Raw genomic sequence first — 18,952 nt, forward strand, 5'->3', positions numbered from 1 at the left:
TTTGCAAACGGTCACGGTCCACAGTCGCCGCGGTTGCGCTCGTCCAAGCTTACTGCTGCACGCATTTCAACGGCAAATTGTTATGTTATCAGCCTACAATTTGTCCGGGATTAGGTCGTCGGATTAAGGAAAGAAATTTCTGAAAGCGATCTTCAAGCCCTGTAAGGCCCGCGTCGTCTCCAACCTAAGCTAGTTCAAATTAATGAATGGGTGGCCCCCGATTATCAACGCATTGGCGGCGTTTTCTGGCGCCAACAAAGCTACCCATGCAGCCCACAGCTGGTGGCCGAAAATAATGACATCTGGTGGGCATAGCGCGGCCGACACGGGTGCGGTACAGGCCAACCACGACAGGCTACACCGCGCCACATCTCTCCCACGACATAGCCGTCCCATGTCAGTGACTTTCACAGCGTACGCATGCCAGAAAGACGATCATTTCGCAGTGAACCCACAAATGCCTAAGGTCGCAACGCGTCCACTGCAACGTCACGTCCCCAGGGGAGACATTCGAGCCGACACGCCTTACGACACTAGCCGCTAATGTGACGCGATGACGTGATATGGCAAGTCGCACCAAGTGCCAATTCCGAGGTCATTAAGCAGCTGTCGGGGTTCACTTTACCGGGCTCATTGTCGTGTCATCACTGAAAGCACCAGCCGTGTCATCAGTGGATCCGACCCGGCGAGGTCGGGGGGTCCGCCTCTCCAGAAACGAAACTCGTACAGGCCGTAATGCGGCCTCGCTGCTCAGTGCCACTCCGCGGACGTCGAGCTGGTGGTCATGAAGTTCCCAGAGCGCGGCACTGTCGGTTTCTAGATGGACAGGTGTGTGGCGTGCCGCCCGCTAGTCAGCGGCCGTCCAGGACCAGACGCGTTAGCCTCCGCATAACTGCGCTGGGTGCCACCTGGCTAAATGCCGGCGAGCCGCCTAGGCTCCGGCAATTTTTGGAAATAGACCGGCCACCTTGCCAAAGCTGGGCTGGAGAGTTCTGACTTGGGGAGCGCGATGCACCCTCTGGTAACAATGGTGGCTTGGCATCGCAGGCTATGACGCTTAACGCGAAACCATCGCGATGCCACCTAATCATTTCGCCAGCCTGGAAGACTTAACAAATTCTAACCGATGGTGTTGCCAGCATGCTATCTGCAGATTACCTTATTCCTAACACATGTTTGTAGATTTGTGAGATGGCGGTGTTGGCACTCGAGTCAAGTGTGCTTTTATAGCCGGACCACTAATCTGAGCCTGTCCGCTGGACTAGATCACCATGTACGACACTGTCCGAGGTGCTGTGTCGTAGGAATTTGTGGGGCAAGATTCCATCGCAGCTGACAAGAAACTGGCCGTAATGACGCGTTTCGTCCGACTACACCGCTTCGAGCGTGGAATCCGCTTGTCCGACTACAATCCATGGTGTCTCGGGCCACTTTCATAAACTAAGCCCCACCATATCACAAAGAGATTCGCAATGGGATGCAAGGCGTCTAATACATGTCCTGCCGCAGGCATTGCTCCAGCGGTTTGCCATATCAAACTGTCGCGAACCACATGCCGAAAATCGAGGCGTCCGGTACCTCTGTCAAATAGTGGTTTCCGATGATGATGACATCGCACACGTCATCACAGCGCGACCGTCCGCTAAGCAGACCCCGCCATTCCACTCGGTCCATCCCCACCCGGTCGTGGGTGTTAACGGAGCCCAACTTTACCATCCCCCCCGCGTCGAACCCATCTGCTGGGGACCTCAGTCTGTCGGCCCACCTCCACCACCCCTGTCGGACCGGTCCCTGCCGCGCCCGGCGCACCCCGACCCTACCTGATTGTTTGGCGGCGTTCCGTCTCGGTCAATGGCCGTCGTCACGGCCACGTAGGTGCCCGGCTCCGAGTTCTCCGACACGGTCACCGGGTCGGTGCTGTAGAAGATGGGCACCTCGTCGTTGGAGTCGAGCAGCGCGATCCGGAAGGTCACCTCGGCGCCGGTTTGCTGGTCCGTCTGCCGACGCCCCGGCTCGCGTGAGCACGCCAGCAGCGCAGCGCCAATGGTCGGCCGGAGACGTGGCATGTGTCGGACGGTACGCGGCGGCCAAACACTGACGGTGTGCGCCAGCCCACAGGCTGCGGCCAGCCACACTGAGTGCACTGTTCGATGATTGAATATCCGCATTGTGACCATCCGTAGTGGTCATGCAATATCCAAATGTAAATACTAATCGTCCAAAGTGACACTAATGCTGATAATATCGTCACATTGTTTGTGCTTTCTTTGTAATATATTGCGATCAGCATGCTTTTTCCGATCACCACTTTTGGTTACATAAAACCCACAAAAATGCGCGACGGGATATATGGTTCCGATTATCTCTAACGTACTGGAACTGCCTGGAATGAGGTTGTAAGGCCTATGCTCGTCCCCCCCCCCCCCCGCATCTGCCATGCAATTTAGTGTTCGTTCGTTGTCGGCGCAACTGCTCACCCTGATCATCTTTTGACACAATGGCTCGGCAACGTGAAAGCATCGTCGATACACCCACCCGCGACACAGCCAACCCGCGCTAAGGTCACCCCACGGGCACACATGGGATCGACCAATCACCTGTGGCCGCAGGCTCGTCACACCTCCACCACCTCATAAACAAACCACGCAGCGCTTGACGACACAATCCAGCAGCGATCCTCGGCACGAAAGGTCCCCACGCTACCACGCACGCGCGTGGCCGCGTAGAACATTTCAACTTCGACCACGTTACCATCCAGCAGGCTCTTCAGGAAAGTTTCCACCGCAAACGCGATTATATTTCCCTGCACCTGCATGTCAAGCAGACGCGATGGAAACGCTCGCACGCATCTGCAATAAACCTGGGCGTTTACGGCGCTCTGTTTGAGCGCAATGCATTGGGGAAGCCACAGCGGCAAGGGCGCTGGATTTATGGTCACGGAATGGCAGACATATTCCTTGGATGAGGGCCCCAGATCGTCTGAAGCACCAATGCCTGCCCATGACGCTTCTGGGTCCATAGAGCCTCCAACGCCATCGCCTGTAACGATATCCTCCCGGGCGTGCGTGCGTGCGTGCGAGCGCGTGTGTGTATATCGCCGTTGGGATTCATTGTCCAAAATGCTGCACAGAGAGGTTTACGGGGAAAGAAGTCCAGGGTGAGTGATGACTTATTAACGCAATCAGCCTCGATCACCACGCAGATAGTTGGCATCAGTCACGCCCCGGTACCTCACGGTGTTTCTATACCACACAGCTTTACAAACAAAACGACATTCCATTGGAGTATTGCTTTCATGTACCCTACCACCATACCTTGTGGGATAAACACCTGTGATGACTTTTCCCAGCTGTGATTTGGCATGTTTAGTTCGAAGACATACTTTGTAATGGCTATGCCTTCACGCATGGGCATACATACATTCATGTCATTTGACGGACTTAGAGGGAGATAGCCTTTTAGGTGGAGATGCAACTGCGTACTGGACACTGGTCTCTGGACCACGCGTGACTGATGCGAATTGTTAAACCAGTTTTCCCAAGTTCACCCCAGAGAGCTTGGATTTTCCACTTAAAATAGCAACTTTCGCGGGATTATCTGCCAGACAACGTGCGTATTATTCCAACAAAACATCATGCTGTGTTCAACTACATTAACCTCGGTCTTATCCACCGGCGACTGTAATATTTGTGCAGTAATCGCATAAGAACGCACGATGCCATATTCCATAACAATTTGCTATCAATTCAACTGCGTTTCATTCACTAACTGAATCCACGCACAGCAAGCTTTCAGAGCGTGAGGAAAACCCCGTCTTGTTTTCAGCGCTCCGCCCCCATAACCTAGCCGTCACCAAAGCCGAGCCACGACGAGTTGCTGTGAATTGGCTGCGGCCTTTCCACTACCTGCTACGTGATTGGCTGCCGGCCAAATTCACTGTTGACGGCAGCCATGCTTCAAAGTGAGTTAGTGCTGTTTACGGTCCTGGCCGGCTTTTTATACTTCAAATTCAATCAAATCCTTTCAAAATTTAATGTCACATATTTAATATTTGGGAGACCCAAGAGCAGACCTGTGCTCGACTCCGAATGAGTGGGCGCTAAAGGATCGCGACTGCTAATGGGTCCAAAAACCCACATTATAACCACTGACTCTGAATCGAGTGGCAACCATCCCCTGAACCGGCACTTTATGGGTGGAACCGGAGCAAGTATTTTTGCAACACTTACGTGCAAGAATCACACATGTTTATTTTAGAACTGAAGCAAACATATTTATCAGGGTAATCGATGACCCCACTCAAATAAAAACGTAAGAAACGACAGGTGTTATTATTCTGAGGGCATTAAAACGTGCGGAAACTGCAATAGCCGACGTATCCACTTATCACCAAATAACATCCCGCGCAAATATTTGTAAGCATCCATGGACAGGTTGATGACATGAATTGTTGCCGCCAGAATCAACTCCAGTGGAATCCATGAGTGATTTCACGGAGGCGGAATCCAGCACGGGCAGCCAAGGCGCACTTTCTTCGGTCACGTGAATTTATCGGTCACATTTGGACATTCATGTGTTCGTTGGGATTCTCCAAAATTGACTTCCAGGTTACGATGCGTTGACTGAAGGACGGGAGGGGCGGGAGGGCGGTAGGGTTCATGAGATGCATTGCCCTGCCCTGAATCCGACCCCGCGAAACAAATTGTGTCCGCTCTGCAGACTTCAAATGAGCTACCTAGAACTTCAGAGCAATCCGGCATACTCCGCATGAGTATATGTGAAAGAGGTCTTCAATCACACGGCCTATGATCACAGGCCATAAGCAGCCCCGGGAACTAGAATTTGGTCCGAATATGCGAACCTGATAATTAGCCTGAATGCCAACTTCGGCTCCACGGACTTTTCCACCATTACGCTCCAACATGCACTTCGTCGATGCATTAGTGTCCCTCCGGCCGATAAGCAATGCACCATGAGTGGCGAAGTTCCAGAAACGAAGCCAACTTCGCCGCTCCGACCGAAGTTTGGTCGCAGTCGGACGTAACTTCCCCACCGCTCATGGACGCGCCCGCCGCCGCCAAACATCGTCGATCGTCGCTCACCGAAGCGCGCACGGTGATATTATAGCTCTTGAGCTGCTCGTAGTCCAGTTGCCTGCTGCCGCCGTACTTGATGATGGCGCCACCGTCGCCGTCCTCCTCCACCACGAACGTGCGGTCGCGGTTGGTCTGCTCCTGGGAGCCGTGCACGATGTCGTAGTAGATCGCCGGGCTAGCCGCCGAGTTAGAGCTGCCGAGAGCGGGCGGTAAAATAATTAAATTAGAACGACCAAAACAGATTGAAACAATTCAAACGATTACGGGTTTTTGGAGGCGTGATGTCAGGGACTCGAATCTCGCTGGTGGCCACATTTGTTCTTTCTCGTGGCGGGCAGTGCGGGGGCCACCGCGGCAGTAACGTCAAACCACTCACGCCCGACGAGTAAGCGTGACCGAATTTCAGCCACGCGCAGAGAAACCACCGATCGAACACCCATTCACGACTTCCCTCAACACTGGCCCGCACTCGTCCTGAAACGACCCAAAAACGAGGTGGGCGACCGACCGAACGGAAACGGATTTCAGCCACGCGCGCAACGAGGATCATTCCCGCAGAACGGAACCGGCCCGGCTACTTCACCATGATTTAAGGCAGTCGTTGCGTTCACTCCGCGGGCGTCCGCCGCAAAACCGGCACATACATCAGTGCAGCGGGGGGGGGGGGGGGGCACAGGGTCTGGGGGGCTTCGCGGTACTCAATACCCCGCCGTCGCAACATTTGTCAGGCGCGGTGCAATACGGTGGCGGCAGCCGGCGCCGGGTTACACCGGCCGACCCGGTCATACGTCTTCGGTCGCTGGATCTGCCTATCGACCGAGCCGCTGGCCGTATGTCACGGAGACCCTGCCACCGGACATAATTCACCGGCCGCACACAGCGGAAGCCCACTGAGTCCGGGCCACCGGGCACCGGCCGCTCGCCGCTCAAAGGCCGCCCGAAATGAGTGGGAACCGACGTTGATTGGGCGAATTCCCGCTAACGCCGCCCAATTTCGCCCCCAGTTGTCGGCTGTTGAAAATGTAGCACGCCAGGCTCAAGCCGCCTCGAATTATGTTTGACCTCATACGGAGCAACTAAGTCGGCCTCGACGCCGCAGTCGACACAAATCCGTGACATCCAGATCGCGGCTGCCAGCCTGCGTCCACCTCCCGGCCGTGACCCCATCCGTCGCACGCATCGACCCTTCGGTCGGCCCCTGGCCCCTCGGGCCACTCACACAGCCTTGATGCGGGCGATGGGCGCCTCCGTGTCGCGGTAGCTCTCCGGCAGGTAGTAGGTCTGGTTGGGCCGGACCACGAAGGTGGGCGGCCGCGTGTCCGAGTCCTTGACGGTGATGACGACGGGCACCTCGGCCGAGAGCGAGGGGCTGCCACGATCCCGCGCCACCGCCGTCAGGCGGAACTCGTAGTCGATCTCCACCTGTTGACGTCGGCGGGGTCACCGGCGAGGGTCGCGGGCAGGGGAGGCGCGGCGGCAGGGGCAACGCCACGGTCAACATGGAACACACGCAGAAACAGCATGGGGGTCAGAGTACGTCACAGATCCGGGCCATGGTGATTATCGAAGTCACCTTGAAAAGCAGCACTGTGCTTGAGTTGGATGCCAGCAGTAAGTTGCGCGGGCGGGTTACGACCACGCTCTTGATCATGGTCAAGCTGAAGGTCAGGAGTGATCTCAAGGTCTGAATCAACGGTCAGCAGCGAGGACACATCAGACTGGGGGAAAATGATAGGGTTACTTCCAGCCATGGAGATCATTCGACGGCTGAGCAAAAAGCCACCAGGTGTTGTAACAAACGCAGGCATACCACTGCAGGCGAGCCTTGACGAATGGGAATGTTACGCCACGAAGGATCGTCTCAAGGTGGTAGTGCAAAGAACTCTAACCTGCTCGGTCATGTATGTCAGTATATCAACCGACTTACCGCAGGCTGTGGCAGCCTAAATGTGTCCACCAGCAAGAACCAATTTCTTCACTCCATTCACCGTGTCTACCTAGAGCCACGCCCATTAGCGAAGTTGGCAAACGAAAGACGACACGGCGTCAGGACCTGAATAGCTGCCATTTCAAAACCAACCGAGTCAGATACCAGCCTGTCGCACCGCTGCCGCCCGGTCGGCCGAGACAAATCGACTACAAGCAAACTTGCCCGACCCCGCTCCATCACTGTCTGACCTCCATTCACCGCATCCTTGCGGCCCCCACTGCCAAGCCGACGCCGGCGTCGCGCCGCCTCCGCGCTTGTCAACACCGCCGCCGCGTACGGGCATGTATGTCAGTGGGAGACGCATACCGGACCCATACCGGGAGACGCACCGGCGTCGGCCGCGTCGGCAATGCGCTCGCGTCGGCCACGACGTCGTCGCCGTCGACGCGTCGGCCGCGTCGACGGCGCCGCTCGCGTCGGCCGCGACGTCCGTCGTCGACGCGGGGAACAGGTCCGACGCTGGCTCTACCGCGGTCGCGGCCGCTCACATCGGTCGATACGCGCCGTGTGTGAACAGCACCAGCGAGCTTGGCTGGTGTACTCGACGGCCGCCCGCCGCCAGCACGCTGCTGTTACGACGAGGCCGCCGTCGCCGCGCTCGTAGCAGGAGGGAGATTCGTCGCCGCCGGCGGTCGGCACGCGACGCCGGGACCCCTCCCCCGTCCCGGTCCGCAGGGCACGGCGAGGGGGTCGCCTCGGCACGTTAATGGGCACCGAATTTACGAGCGCCGCTAAATGACGGCACGAGGTGCCAACGGGACGTCAGCCTACGACCGGACCCATAACGCGGCAATTAATATTACTTACCGGCCGAGCGGAACTGGCCCGGCAAACGGCGGGTGGCGACGTTACCGGCGCGGCGCCAGCTGCATGACTGCCGGCACTTACGCGCTCCACAAAAGTGTATTGTCCAGCGGCTTCTGAGTGGGCGAGTGCGAGTGAGGAGTTCAGTCGCCCTGCGGCTGCAATGGTCCCCCACAAGCAGACCATTTACACCGGACAATTGCACCGGGTCAAAAGACATCCTGGAGGCCAAAGATAGAGCTCTCAGAGTCTGCAGCGAAGCATGCGCTCGCACTCGCCCGGCATTTTCCCAGCTCATACACCGCAGAAGGACAGCCACTTATCCAGCACCAGCGAGCCAGCACTGACCTGGTCCAGTACCCCATCCCCCCTCACACCACCCCCAACCCCCGGTGACCCACCGCTGACGTAGTGAAGCATCAAATACACCGCCACTTCTCTGGAGTCCCGCATCCTGCTACTGCCTTGGGCAAGCCACGGTAACTCGATATTAGCCTGTTCCAGCCCCAGTCACCTGTCACTGCCCTGCTGCAGCCCTAGTGACCTGCCTCCGACCCGTCCCCAACCTAGTGACTGACCTGGTCGAGCCGGCGGGTGAGCGTGATGACCCCCGTGCGCGGATCGACGCCGAAGAAGCCGCCGTCGACGGGCCGCGCCGGGCTGACGAAGTACTCGATCGTGCCATTCTCGTCGCTGTCGGCGTCCGTGGCCGAGATCCGCAGCACGGCCGCCTCCAGCTCCGTGTCACGCGGGATCGACTCCTGGTAGTTCTGTGGGGCGGCAGGCGGAGGCGTCACTGGCGCTGGCTTCGCTGGCCAGGCCACACGCAGGGCGCGGCAACGGAGGAGAGCAGCCGATCGCTGCCGCTCTGCAGTTCCTGCGGCGTGCGCTGTCCCGCTCCACTCAGTCCATTTACACCACACATGGCGCACGCCCGACGAAGCCAGCGCCATTTTGACGGCGCCGATCGAGACGTAAGTCAACATCATGCCCAGGTAAGTCATGTGGGCCGCTAAGCCTGACAGCCGCGCGCGAATGGGTGTGCGAGAAGCGTCACTGGGCCCGACAGCTCATATGATAACCACACGTGGGCTCAGTGCTTCAGTCCATTCGTCATGGGACATCAGCTGACGTGCCACGTGCCTGGTGACGTCTGGCATCGTGACATTGGACAGGCCGTTGCAGGCACCTGACACATGTCAGCTGTTGCCAAGCACACGCCATATGACAGGTGGCATCCGCACTGTGCCACGTGTCAGGTGACGCGTGAGCATTTGGAATGGGTGCGGCGTGGGTGCCATGGCACCCCACTTCCCGAGAATGCTGAACGTTAACCACATGGCGACTTTAATGCCGACCATAAACCCTATGGTCTCCAGTTACGGTCTGGTGTGATTAAGATGACACCAGGCACAGTTCCCCGTGCCAGGCGACCTTACTGTCATATTGCCATCGGCACCAAGCAGCATGCTGCATGTCATACACCACCATCACCGGGGAGAGGCCCACAGGAGCCAGACCGCGCGTCTCGAACTCCCGCACAACCAGACAGCGAATCCGGAGGCATGTCTGAGTCGAAGTCCCAAGTGGCGGGCCCCCCGTAAGGCGCCGCCGACGCGGCAGTCAGAACTCCTCCACGAGAGTACAGCCGGCGGCGGCGCTCCCCCTCCCCGCGCCCGGGGGTTCCGGCGATCGCCGACGACACGCACCACCGACGCGCCATCGACGCCGACGCCGGCGCGACCCGCCCCGTCGCCCCGCACTGTCCGCCGACGGTGGGCAGCAGCGGGCTGAGGCTGGCGCCCCCTGGAGAACACGCCCGGGCTGCTGCGCGAGGCGTGCCGGCCAGCTCGGCGGCCGGGCGTCACGCAGACGGTCGGCGCCGCCCGCGCCGCGGTGGGCACCTGCACAGCGGACCGACGGTCACCTGGCCAGTGCTGAGACAACTGTCGCGGGGAAGAGCCCGCCCCATTGGCGGTGTGCAGACTGGGTGGAGGTCCTCTGTCCAACATCGGTGGTGGGTGGTTGCGCTGCCGCATGTGCTCGTCCCTCGCTTTGCAGCTTCAGCAAAAACAGTTGGGCTTTGGTGTCCACTTTGTTTTGAGGTGGTCACCTGCCCATAATTGCAAGCCAGGTACACCGGTGGCATAAGTGGACTTATCCTATTACGCATGTGGCTGGGTTACATCAGATACCGATAGAACGTGTAGATCATCCCAAACGCACGCCGACGTCAGGTTCCCATCTACACCTAGCCTTCTCTTGCAGAGCGGGGTCGAAGGGCGCAGAGCGGGGTGCGATCTGACCCGACCCCAGAGCAGACGTGCCCACACCGGCCTGCTTCATCAAGCCAACTAGTCCCCGCCGACGCGCGTACGGCGGACCTGGTCCTTCCGCCGAGAGGCCCAATATCAATATCTCGGTCGACCCTCGCGACAAAACGCAGGCTTTAGTCTCCGCTCGAACGGCGGCTAAATTCGACGGGGCTCGGTCCCCGGAGACCGGCAGCTAGATTGAAACTGGGCTCAGCTTTGGACGGGGCCGGGGCAGCTGCGCTGGCTCCGGGTAGGTCAGGTACACTCCTGCGCTATTGCCCCATCACTCGTGGTCTATTCCGCCCGCCAGGGGGCGCAGCAGCCGGGCCGGCCAACTAAATGGACGCCGCGTAACGGGCCTGATCACAGGCAACGAATAGCCCGATTTTGCGAAGTCCGCTGGTGCTCTAATTCGCTTCCTGCAACTGTGCGATGCGCTTTAAAACGACGACTTAATCTAAAAGCCTTTACAAGTAATCATGCGCACAAAATGTCTGCACTCAGACGCACCATACAGCAGGAAGGGCGGCGTAAACGCCGCTGGCAACCACGCACACCCGTGAAGCGATTTCAACCACACGTGGTTAAAGATTGACCAAACAATCAGACCGCATCGACCCGCTCGGCAGCAGCCGCAGAGGATCCCACTGGGACTGCCAGCAATAGCGCCTCAGTCCCGAGAACGGTCTGCGGCGCTCTTACCACCGCCATGGCACCCTCGTCCATGTCACGGCATCCTCCCTAGCTTCCTCTGCTCTCCTGACACACGGCGCCCTCGCCACGCCACGGTGCCCTCCCTGCCTCCCCCTGCTCTCCTGACACACGGAGCCCTCGCCATGCCGCGGCGCCCTCCCCGTCTCCGCCAGCTCTCCCGACACACGGCGCCCTCGCCACCGCCACGGCGCCCTCCCAGCCACCACGGCGCCCTTCCTGTCTGCCGCCGCTCCTGACACACGGCGACCCGGAAAACGGCCGGCCCGGAAGCGGCGCGGCCCATTCGGCTCAGCTTATTAAGCGCGACGCTCGTACGTCACCGGGTCGCGTCGGATGATTGGGCCGACGACGGCCGGCGCCGCGCCGGCCGCCGCTCATGGCGGCGCCGTGTGTCGACCCCGGTCGGCCCGGCGTGGTCGCGCTCAGGGGCGCCGGCTCTGGAGGCCGTCCACAGCCGCAGGTCTCGTAGCAGCTGCAGGTCCCGCTTCGGACATGGTGCTAGCGGCAGACGCTCATGCCAGACCGTGTGAGGCGCCCGCACTTCGGACGTGGTGAAAAAGAGGCTCGACTCTGGGCACTGCCGGAGGCTTCACAAATGGAGGGGGGTCTTGACTTAATGGGACATCTCGCAGGGGGTGGAGCAGCTGGTGAAACACAGGTGTCCGGCTCCACATGCTCCCCCCCCCCCGCCCGAAAATTTCCCTTCCTGTACCTGCCCGGGCATTTGTTACAGGACGACGATTTAAAACTTGCAGGCTACATCATGGGAGGCCATATTTAAGCGACTGCCGGGAACTCTGTACTGAGTAGAAAAGTCATAGGATGACGAAATACGGAGTCGCCTGGGTATGCGACGGTAAGTATACGGAGGATGGCTCCGCCTCCTGCCAGCATACGCTGGCTGGTATGTGCTGCTGAGAAAAGCCTTCTGTAGCAGCCACGACAGGCAACATGCGCTGCAATACTGCTTTTGCCGCATTCTTTCGAATACCGAATACCGCATATAATAATACTGAGTGCCACATTTTTTACAAAATGTTTTTCCACTCTTACGAATGACAACTCCACACCACGGCCCACGCGTTTGCCTCGAATTCGACTCATGCAGTTAAAACTGTGGAAAAGGCTGCTTCGTGCCCTTGCCCTTACAAAACTAGGCCACGCTTCGACGCCAGTTGGCGTGCAGAACAAGAGACCTGAACGATCTTTCTTGGTCATCACAGTAGCCGCGCCTGCGGTCGAGACATTCTACAAGCGGGTAGCAGCTACCTCGCTCGGCTGGGTCGAGGTCATATCCGACGCTGGGCCCCGCACACCGCTGTCAGCAGCCAGGTATGGCTCGCAGCTGGGCCCCGCACAGCGCTGTCAGCAGCCAGGTATGGCTCGCAGTCGGGCCCCGCTCAGCGCTGCCAGCAGCCAGGTATGGCTCGCAGCTGGGCCCCGTTTGGCGCTGCCAGCAGCCAGGTATGGCTCGCAGCTGGGCCCCGCTCAGCGCTGCCAGCAGCCAGGTATGGCTCGCAGCTGGGCCCCGCTCAACGCTGCCAGTACGCCTCGGTGTTGGGCCCGCTCGGTGCTGGGCCCGCTCGTTCGGCGCTGCTAGCAGCCGAGGCGTACGGGGCCCAGCGCCGTACGCCTCGGTGCTGGGCCCGCTCGGCGCTGGGCCCGCCCGTTCGGCGCTGCTAGCAGCCGAGGCGTACGGGGCCCAGCGCCGTGCGCCCCGGCGCTGGGCCTCGCTCGGCGCTGTCTGCAGCACGATACTCACCGCTTTGTCGAACATGGGCGGGTTGTCGTTCACGTCCCGCACATTAACTACGAACGCGCACGTGCCCTCCAGCGACGGCGTGCCCTTGTCATTGGCCTTGACGATGACACGCAGCTCCTTCTCATGGTCCGGCTCGTCTCGGTTAAACATCTGCGGACGGAGAGGTCAGGTCAGGTCACACGTGCAGGTCGTCAGGTCACTCGTGCACCGGACTGGATTGGTGCACGGGCGAGGTACACGGTGTCGCAAAAACTGAGATCAGCTTGGGCATTGAGGACAGTCCTCAACCACGGGTCAGTCGACATAGTGACATGCTGCATTTGGCAGGCGCGCCGCAGACAACTCAGGCATATCGGAGTACTCTGTCGCTAACACGGGCTTTCAGATACGCCGTTGGCTTTACAGCCTTGCCGTTAACTCAGCACAGGTAGTCAGATACTTTGTTAACTATTGCGGACGTAGGAACCAGGCAGGGGTGTAATGCCCTATTCAGTTGGGTGGGGGGGGGTGGGGTGGGGGGGCAACCTGAGCCTCAGCCTGAGCCTATACAGTCGGTCAGGTCAACAGGGGAGCAACGCAGCAAAAGCGCGAGGGAAGTTCGACGGGTCATTCAGTTTCACAACCACGAATTGCTGTACTGAGTATCAGGCGGTGTTTGAATCAATGTCTGGTAACTCTGTCAAAAGGAGCCACTCAGTGGATTCCACGAAGTGTCTGTGAATGAGGGGAGTGCTAAGGTGGCGTGTGCACTCCCAAAGCTTTGTCCCGAACAGCGATTTCACAAAGCACCAGCTCATTTCCCCTACCAAGGTTAAAGAGATTGGGCTCCAAAGAGAATATATATATATATATATATATATATATATATATATATATATATATATTCACGGTCACATGCGTGAAAAGATCCGCTATCTTGTCGCGTGGGCCACGATTTGTGTAAATATTGGAAGGGGAGAGCGACCCGAGGGACCGACCAACTACACTCCCCAAGTATAAGCCTCCCAACGCATGTAGTACATTCAAAATTCATGACAAACAATCGAAATCCTAAATCCATGCACGATATATGAAAATGATTGAAATCCATGCATATTAGATCCATGTTAGATAAATCCACGCATGATTTGAGGAAACTTTATTTGAGCAAAATAGTCATCATGGCCATCACGAAATTCCCAGCGAAGCAACATTTTTGTGGGATTTTTGTAGTCTACAAGTTTTGTAATATTGCAGAAAAACAAAATTGAAGGTCCAAACCAATACTAGAGGACCAAAATCGATATATGGGGACTCGGAGCCCTCACAATAGATTACAAATCGACGCCCAAGTCTCCTCATTCACGCACATCTCATTTTGTCGTCAGTTCGCGCTTTACACTGCGGTACACCCGCAAACTTTCAATTTCCCCATGGGTGCCAGTGGAGGTCACCGCACTCCACCGGTACCCCATCACAGCTGTTCTCTGGGAAACAGCGTTGGAACGCTTCGAGGCCAAGCAAAAACCGTAACTGGCGCGATATTTCCGTTGTCTTACTTCTGTTGAGCTCATCACGTGCTTTTTGGGAATAATCTTGCTTTTGATCTCGTAAAGTAAAGCCGGACGGCATTTTGGCAGGCCCAGCAGCTCGTGTACCAAAGTCATGCGCACACGTATTAATGGCAGGAAAAAGGCAGTAAGTTCAGGCAGGCACCACATGCAGTCGCCAAGTTGGCCAGCTACCGACAGGCCACGGCACTCGTTCACAAAGAATGGTTTTCCAACAGCGCCGCATGATCCATCACACGGAGCTTCGCGATCAATCTTCAGGAGTCCGCCGATCGGCGACGGCTTCGCGTGACGCCGGCTGCGCGCTGAGCAGCGCTACAAAACTGACAGCACAGACAAACGCCATCCCAAGTCAACACGGGCCGCCAGAAAAACTGCTAATGGATCTGTGCACTATATCCTCAGCGTAAAAGGATGTCCGTAGGGTGTTCATAAAAGTGTCCGAATTTAAAGCGCCGCTATGATCTAGGGCAAGACTTTGAACTGTTAACCTCAAGTTTGGAAAGGCTTTTAAGCCACCGGCCGGAAATGCCACGCAAAAGCGTACTGGTGTTTGTGGGATCCGGCAGACGACAGGCGGCGATCCAAATCCCTGGAAACACCGGTGATGGAAACGAACCCCCACAGCGTATCTCGAATACCAGCCCCCGATAGAACCTCGTAACCCCATAAACCCCATACCGCATCAACAAAATTAACAGTCCTAACAAATGTTTGCCTTCATGTGGGCATGCTGTATTTGAGACAAACATTGAAAGCATCGATTGATTCATGGAAGTCAGGGAGTCTTCACCGCCATCCTGTGCTTGCAATAACCAGACAGGATCAATGTAATTTGAATGGGTCGTGCTGAGGGCTATGACTAATGGGCGTCGAGCCTGAGCGATGACGCAATTCCAAGGGCCGAGCTGCGCGCCTGTGAATGGCATATGTTTCCTTCAAACATCGCCGCATGTCACCATTGGATATCGTCCTCCGCAGTCACCCAGGACGTGCTGTATGCTTTTCGCCGTAAGCTGAGATTGATAACGTCAGAACTTGCTTTGTGAGCACGCAGCTTCCCCCCCCCCCCCCAAAGACGGGTCTTTTTGTGCCGTGGGCACACAGCCGATTTTTGTAGGGTTTTTGCAGTCTCGAGCTGAGCCCGATGGAACCTCTCGCAAAGGCCCCTCTAGGGAGTGGCAGTTAAAGGACCTCCTGATGTCTTGACTCTTCTTGAAGCCTCCTGATGTTCTAATCTTATTGAAATACGGAAAGTTGGGCGCGCTTCTTTCAGCATTCTTATTTCACGTTTTTTTTCTTCAGAATAGCGGCTCGCATTCGCTGAGGAAGGAGAAACCCAAGCCCGCGTGCCTCTGTCGCCTGCGTTCCCTGCTCACTGACGCCATGCCCAGGCCGAGGCGTGCCTCTGGGGTGTGACAGGTCGCGTGACACGTCACGTGACCTCGTCAGCCGGACGGTCGTGACGCAGCGTCGCCGTGGGCAACACGTGTTCGTGCCCGGCCCAGGCAGGCCATCACGTGGGGATTAGAGGCCAGGTAGGCAGCCGGGCCCCACCCCCGGCCAGTGACATCTGTCCAGTGGGGAAGCGGTATAGAGACCGACGCCACCGGCTGCCCCGCGACACGGGACGTGTGCCACACATGACCGGTCTCCCGGGATCACCCAGGGGCGTGCCTCAAAGCTCATCTGATCTAGGTGTCATCGAGGTTATCTCAAACCGTCACCTCACGGGTCAACTCACGCAAGAGGCTGACTCACGTTCCCCCGTCGCGCGTTTTAAAGTTGGATTTGCTTTGGATGTTGCCATTAACATTTCCGTTCATGTACGCTGGCCAATCACATTATGAACCTCTCGCTCTCATTCAGCACTTCCCTTTTGTTTGAAGTTCGTTTCCAAAGGATACTTCCGACCCCCAGCTGAATGCTGGCGATTCGGTCCTCCAGGCGCTCACAAATGACCAGGTCACTGGCTCGGCCGCCCTCAGGTCACTGGCTCGGCCGACATCAGGTCACTGGCCCGGCCGCCCTCAAGTCACTGGCTCGGCCGACCTCAAGTCACTGGCTCGGCCGACCTCAAGTCACTAGCTCGGGCGACCTCAAGTCACTGGCTCGGCCGCCCTCAAGTCACTGGTTCGGGCGACCTCAGGTCACTGGCTCGGCCGACCTCAAGTCACTAGCTCGGGCAACCTCAAGTCACTGGCTCGGCCGACCTCAAGTCACTGGCTCGGCCGACCTCAGGTCACTGGCTTAGCCACCCTCAGGTCACTGGCTCGGTCCACCTCAGGGCACTGGCCCGGCCGAACTCAGGACAATGGCTCGGCCGATCACAGGACACTGGCCCGGCCGATCACAGGACACTGGCACGGCCGACCACAGGACACTGGCTCGGCCGAACTCAGGAGACCGGCTCAGGCGACCTAACGGCGAAGTCGAAGAACTGCAGGTGCAGATTTGAGAACGAACCATTCCTGTACACCGCGCACAATATTGATGTTAGCACGACGCAATGAATAAAATGCCCTCACTAAATCAGACACGCAAAAGGAATCGAGGGCATAGTAAGTGTCCAGGAAGAACCAAATCAATACCTAGTAAATGCACGCTTTAACAGATGGTCCTGCAGACACGTAGCCACAATTTGCCTCAGAGGGATGTCATTTGTCTCTCGCATCTTGCAACTTTCGACCAAGTTCCTGCGAAATCTCCCAGTATCTGATTTCGACTTCTTGGACAAGAGGGGCGAGCATGGCTCCCCCGCCCCTCTCCCGGCTACGTTCCTGCGCTCTTGCTTGTTCAGCTTTGTTGATGTTAAAACATAATCTACGACCTACAACATAATACCGAGACTACAAAAGCACGGCGTATCAACAACCTTTAGATTCCCGTTCTTTTATTACTTCCACTTCATTGCTTTTCGTGTGATGATTTATTGCAAGCTGGCGACTATGATTTTTTTCCACTACGAAACGAATGCGTTAGATGAAGCATACATCACGCTCCAATGTGGGCAGAAGGCATTATATCGCTCCTGGAATCAGCAATTTGTCTATGACGCAACGTGCAACCCGTCGCTATTTGACGCAGGGCTGTCTGACATCACTTACCGCGGGAGGGCGGGGGGGGGGGGCTGCCGGTACCTTCAGCGTGGTGAGCTGCCCAGAGGCGGGGTCGATGCTGAAGAACGACTCCAATGAGAAAGGGCTGGTCACCAGTGAGTACACCACCTGGGCGTTCTCGCCCTTGTCCGCGTCCGTCGCCTCCACCTGCAATACAAAGCACGGAGACACGTCAGCAGCACGCCCAGATGGACGGCGAAGATCCAAACTCGATCGTACATAATGGTACAAGCAGGAAGGGCGTTGAGCTCGTAACAATGTTTTGTCTGCCTCCTGTGACACATCAGAAGTAGCGCTGTATTTTCCTTTATTTACATATTCGAATGACCGCAGATGTGCTGGAATGACCTCTCAACCTTTTTTTGCTTCCGGCGAAAAAGTTTATTGGCAAGTTCTGACCAACGGCGCGGAAGGAATACGGTCGTTGATTGGATCACCAGAGCAAATGACGTTTCACCGGGCAAGATTAATAGAAAATCTAACCTTATATCTTTGTTTCTGATCGAAGAAAACACATCTCAAGATTATATAGGCATCATTCCATTATATGGCGAGGCTGGAATTAGAAAAAGGTCAGCAATCTCATATCCCTCAATGTAAAGAGGTTCCTGTCTCTGTTAGTTCTACTCATGACTGAGAAGAGAAAAAAGCAACGCGGAGAAATGAAACAAGCTCTTGTTCTTTCGCATTTTGTTTTCACATCTCTCAGCTGAGATGGCACGTCGCAATCGCCAGCCAAGTTCTTAAGGCACGCAGTGTACTGGGGCTTTCCATGCCCTTTCTGTTGTAACGAGCGAATGTGGACATTTACTGACAGACTTGCCTCCAATGACTATCGTTAGACGTGGCCACGGACGCCAACTAAGCAGAGCTTACGGACGAGGAGCGGTGACGGAGGAGGTTTAGCATTAGGTCCAAGTTAGCGTATGGACAGAAGCGAACCGCAGCGCCAGCTGCCAACGCCAGACGGATTTCCGCCGTCAGGGAATATCAGGGCAAATAGCAGTGATTGAGCTATTCATAGCACAGGGTGGCTTGCTGACGTCATGCATTCGACGGCTTTCGTTCCGCGCGCTGCAGAATGTCTGGGCAGATTTCATTGACTTCTGTAATCCATGTGTTCCGGCCATATTCATACATCCCACGCGCACAACCAGGATTCCGTCCGAGCGTCAGCACATTGCCAAAGACAAGGCATAACGTAAAGTCAATAGCCCTGACGTCATGAAGTCCTGGGTGCTCCCGCGCGACGCAACACCGCACATCTTTAGGAGAACGATAATAAAGAGGGAACTCCCGAGCTTCCAGTAAACGCGAATTATCTCCGAAGACAGAGACCACACACAATGCACTGACAGCTCACTCGGCGCCAACCAAATTGCTTGTTATGTGCCCTGGCGTGCACAATGGAAGTTAAGCCAGGCCCGCTTCGCCACTTTCGCCACTACCGCAGCATCGGGGAACGGTCCTCAATGCCGATTCAGCGGCCGATGCACCGCACCAAACCGGGGCTGTTGCACTAGCTACGTTTTTACATCACCACATGCGTACGTACGCTCTCAATTGTGTCCTAATGAACCAATTAAGGTATTCATAGCGGCT

The 18,952-nt window shown here is 56.8% G+C and overlaps 2 protein-coding genes across 2 annotated transcripts in view; one reads left to right on the plus strand and one right to left on the minus strand.

The window, feature by feature from the left end:
• The window catches only part of LOC119098163 (DE-cadherin), a 39,800-nt gene extending 21,541 nt beyond the window's left edge, over positions 1 to 18,259 (minus strand). Inside the window, exons 1-7 of the mRNA XM_037221093.1 lie at positions 18,227 to 18,259; positions 17,372 to 17,497; positions 12,682 to 12,831; positions 8,469 to 8,660; positions 6,316 to 6,518; positions 5,103 to 5,289; positions 1,821 to 1,997 (exon numbers count right to left, since the gene is read on the minus strand). Coding sequence (XP_037076988.1) covers positions 1,821 to 1,997; positions 5,103 to 5,289; positions 6,316 to 6,518; positions 8,469 to 8,660; positions 12,682 to 12,831; positions 17,372 to 17,497; positions 18,227 to 18,259 — 1,068 coding nt within the window. The remainder of the gene's footprint in view (positions 1 to 1,820; positions 1,998 to 5,102; positions 5,290 to 6,315; positions 6,519 to 8,468; positions 8,661 to 12,681; positions 12,832 to 17,371; positions 17,498 to 18,226) is intronic.
• A 634-nt stretch (positions 18,260 to 18,893) lies between these two features.
• LOC119098164 (neural-cadherin) overlaps positions 18,894 to 18,952 on the plus strand; it is a 20,161-nt gene continuing 20,102 nt past the window's right edge. The window contains exon 1 of the mRNA XM_037221095.1: positions 18,894 to 18,897. Coding sequence (XP_037076990.1) covers positions 18,894 to 18,897 — 4 coding nt within the window. The remainder of the gene's footprint in view (positions 18,898 to 18,952) is intronic.

The sequence above is a fragment of the Pollicipes pollicipes genome, unplaced genomic scaffold (assembly GCF_011947565.3).
Source record: "Pollicipes pollicipes isolate AB1234 unplaced genomic scaffold, Ppol_2.1 Scaffold_4740;HRSCAF=5597_pilon_pilon_pilon, whole genome shotgun sequence".
NCBI classification, from domain to species: Eukaryota; Metazoa; Arthropoda; class Thecostraca; order Pollicipedomorpha; family Pollicipedidae; genus Pollicipes; species Pollicipes pollicipes.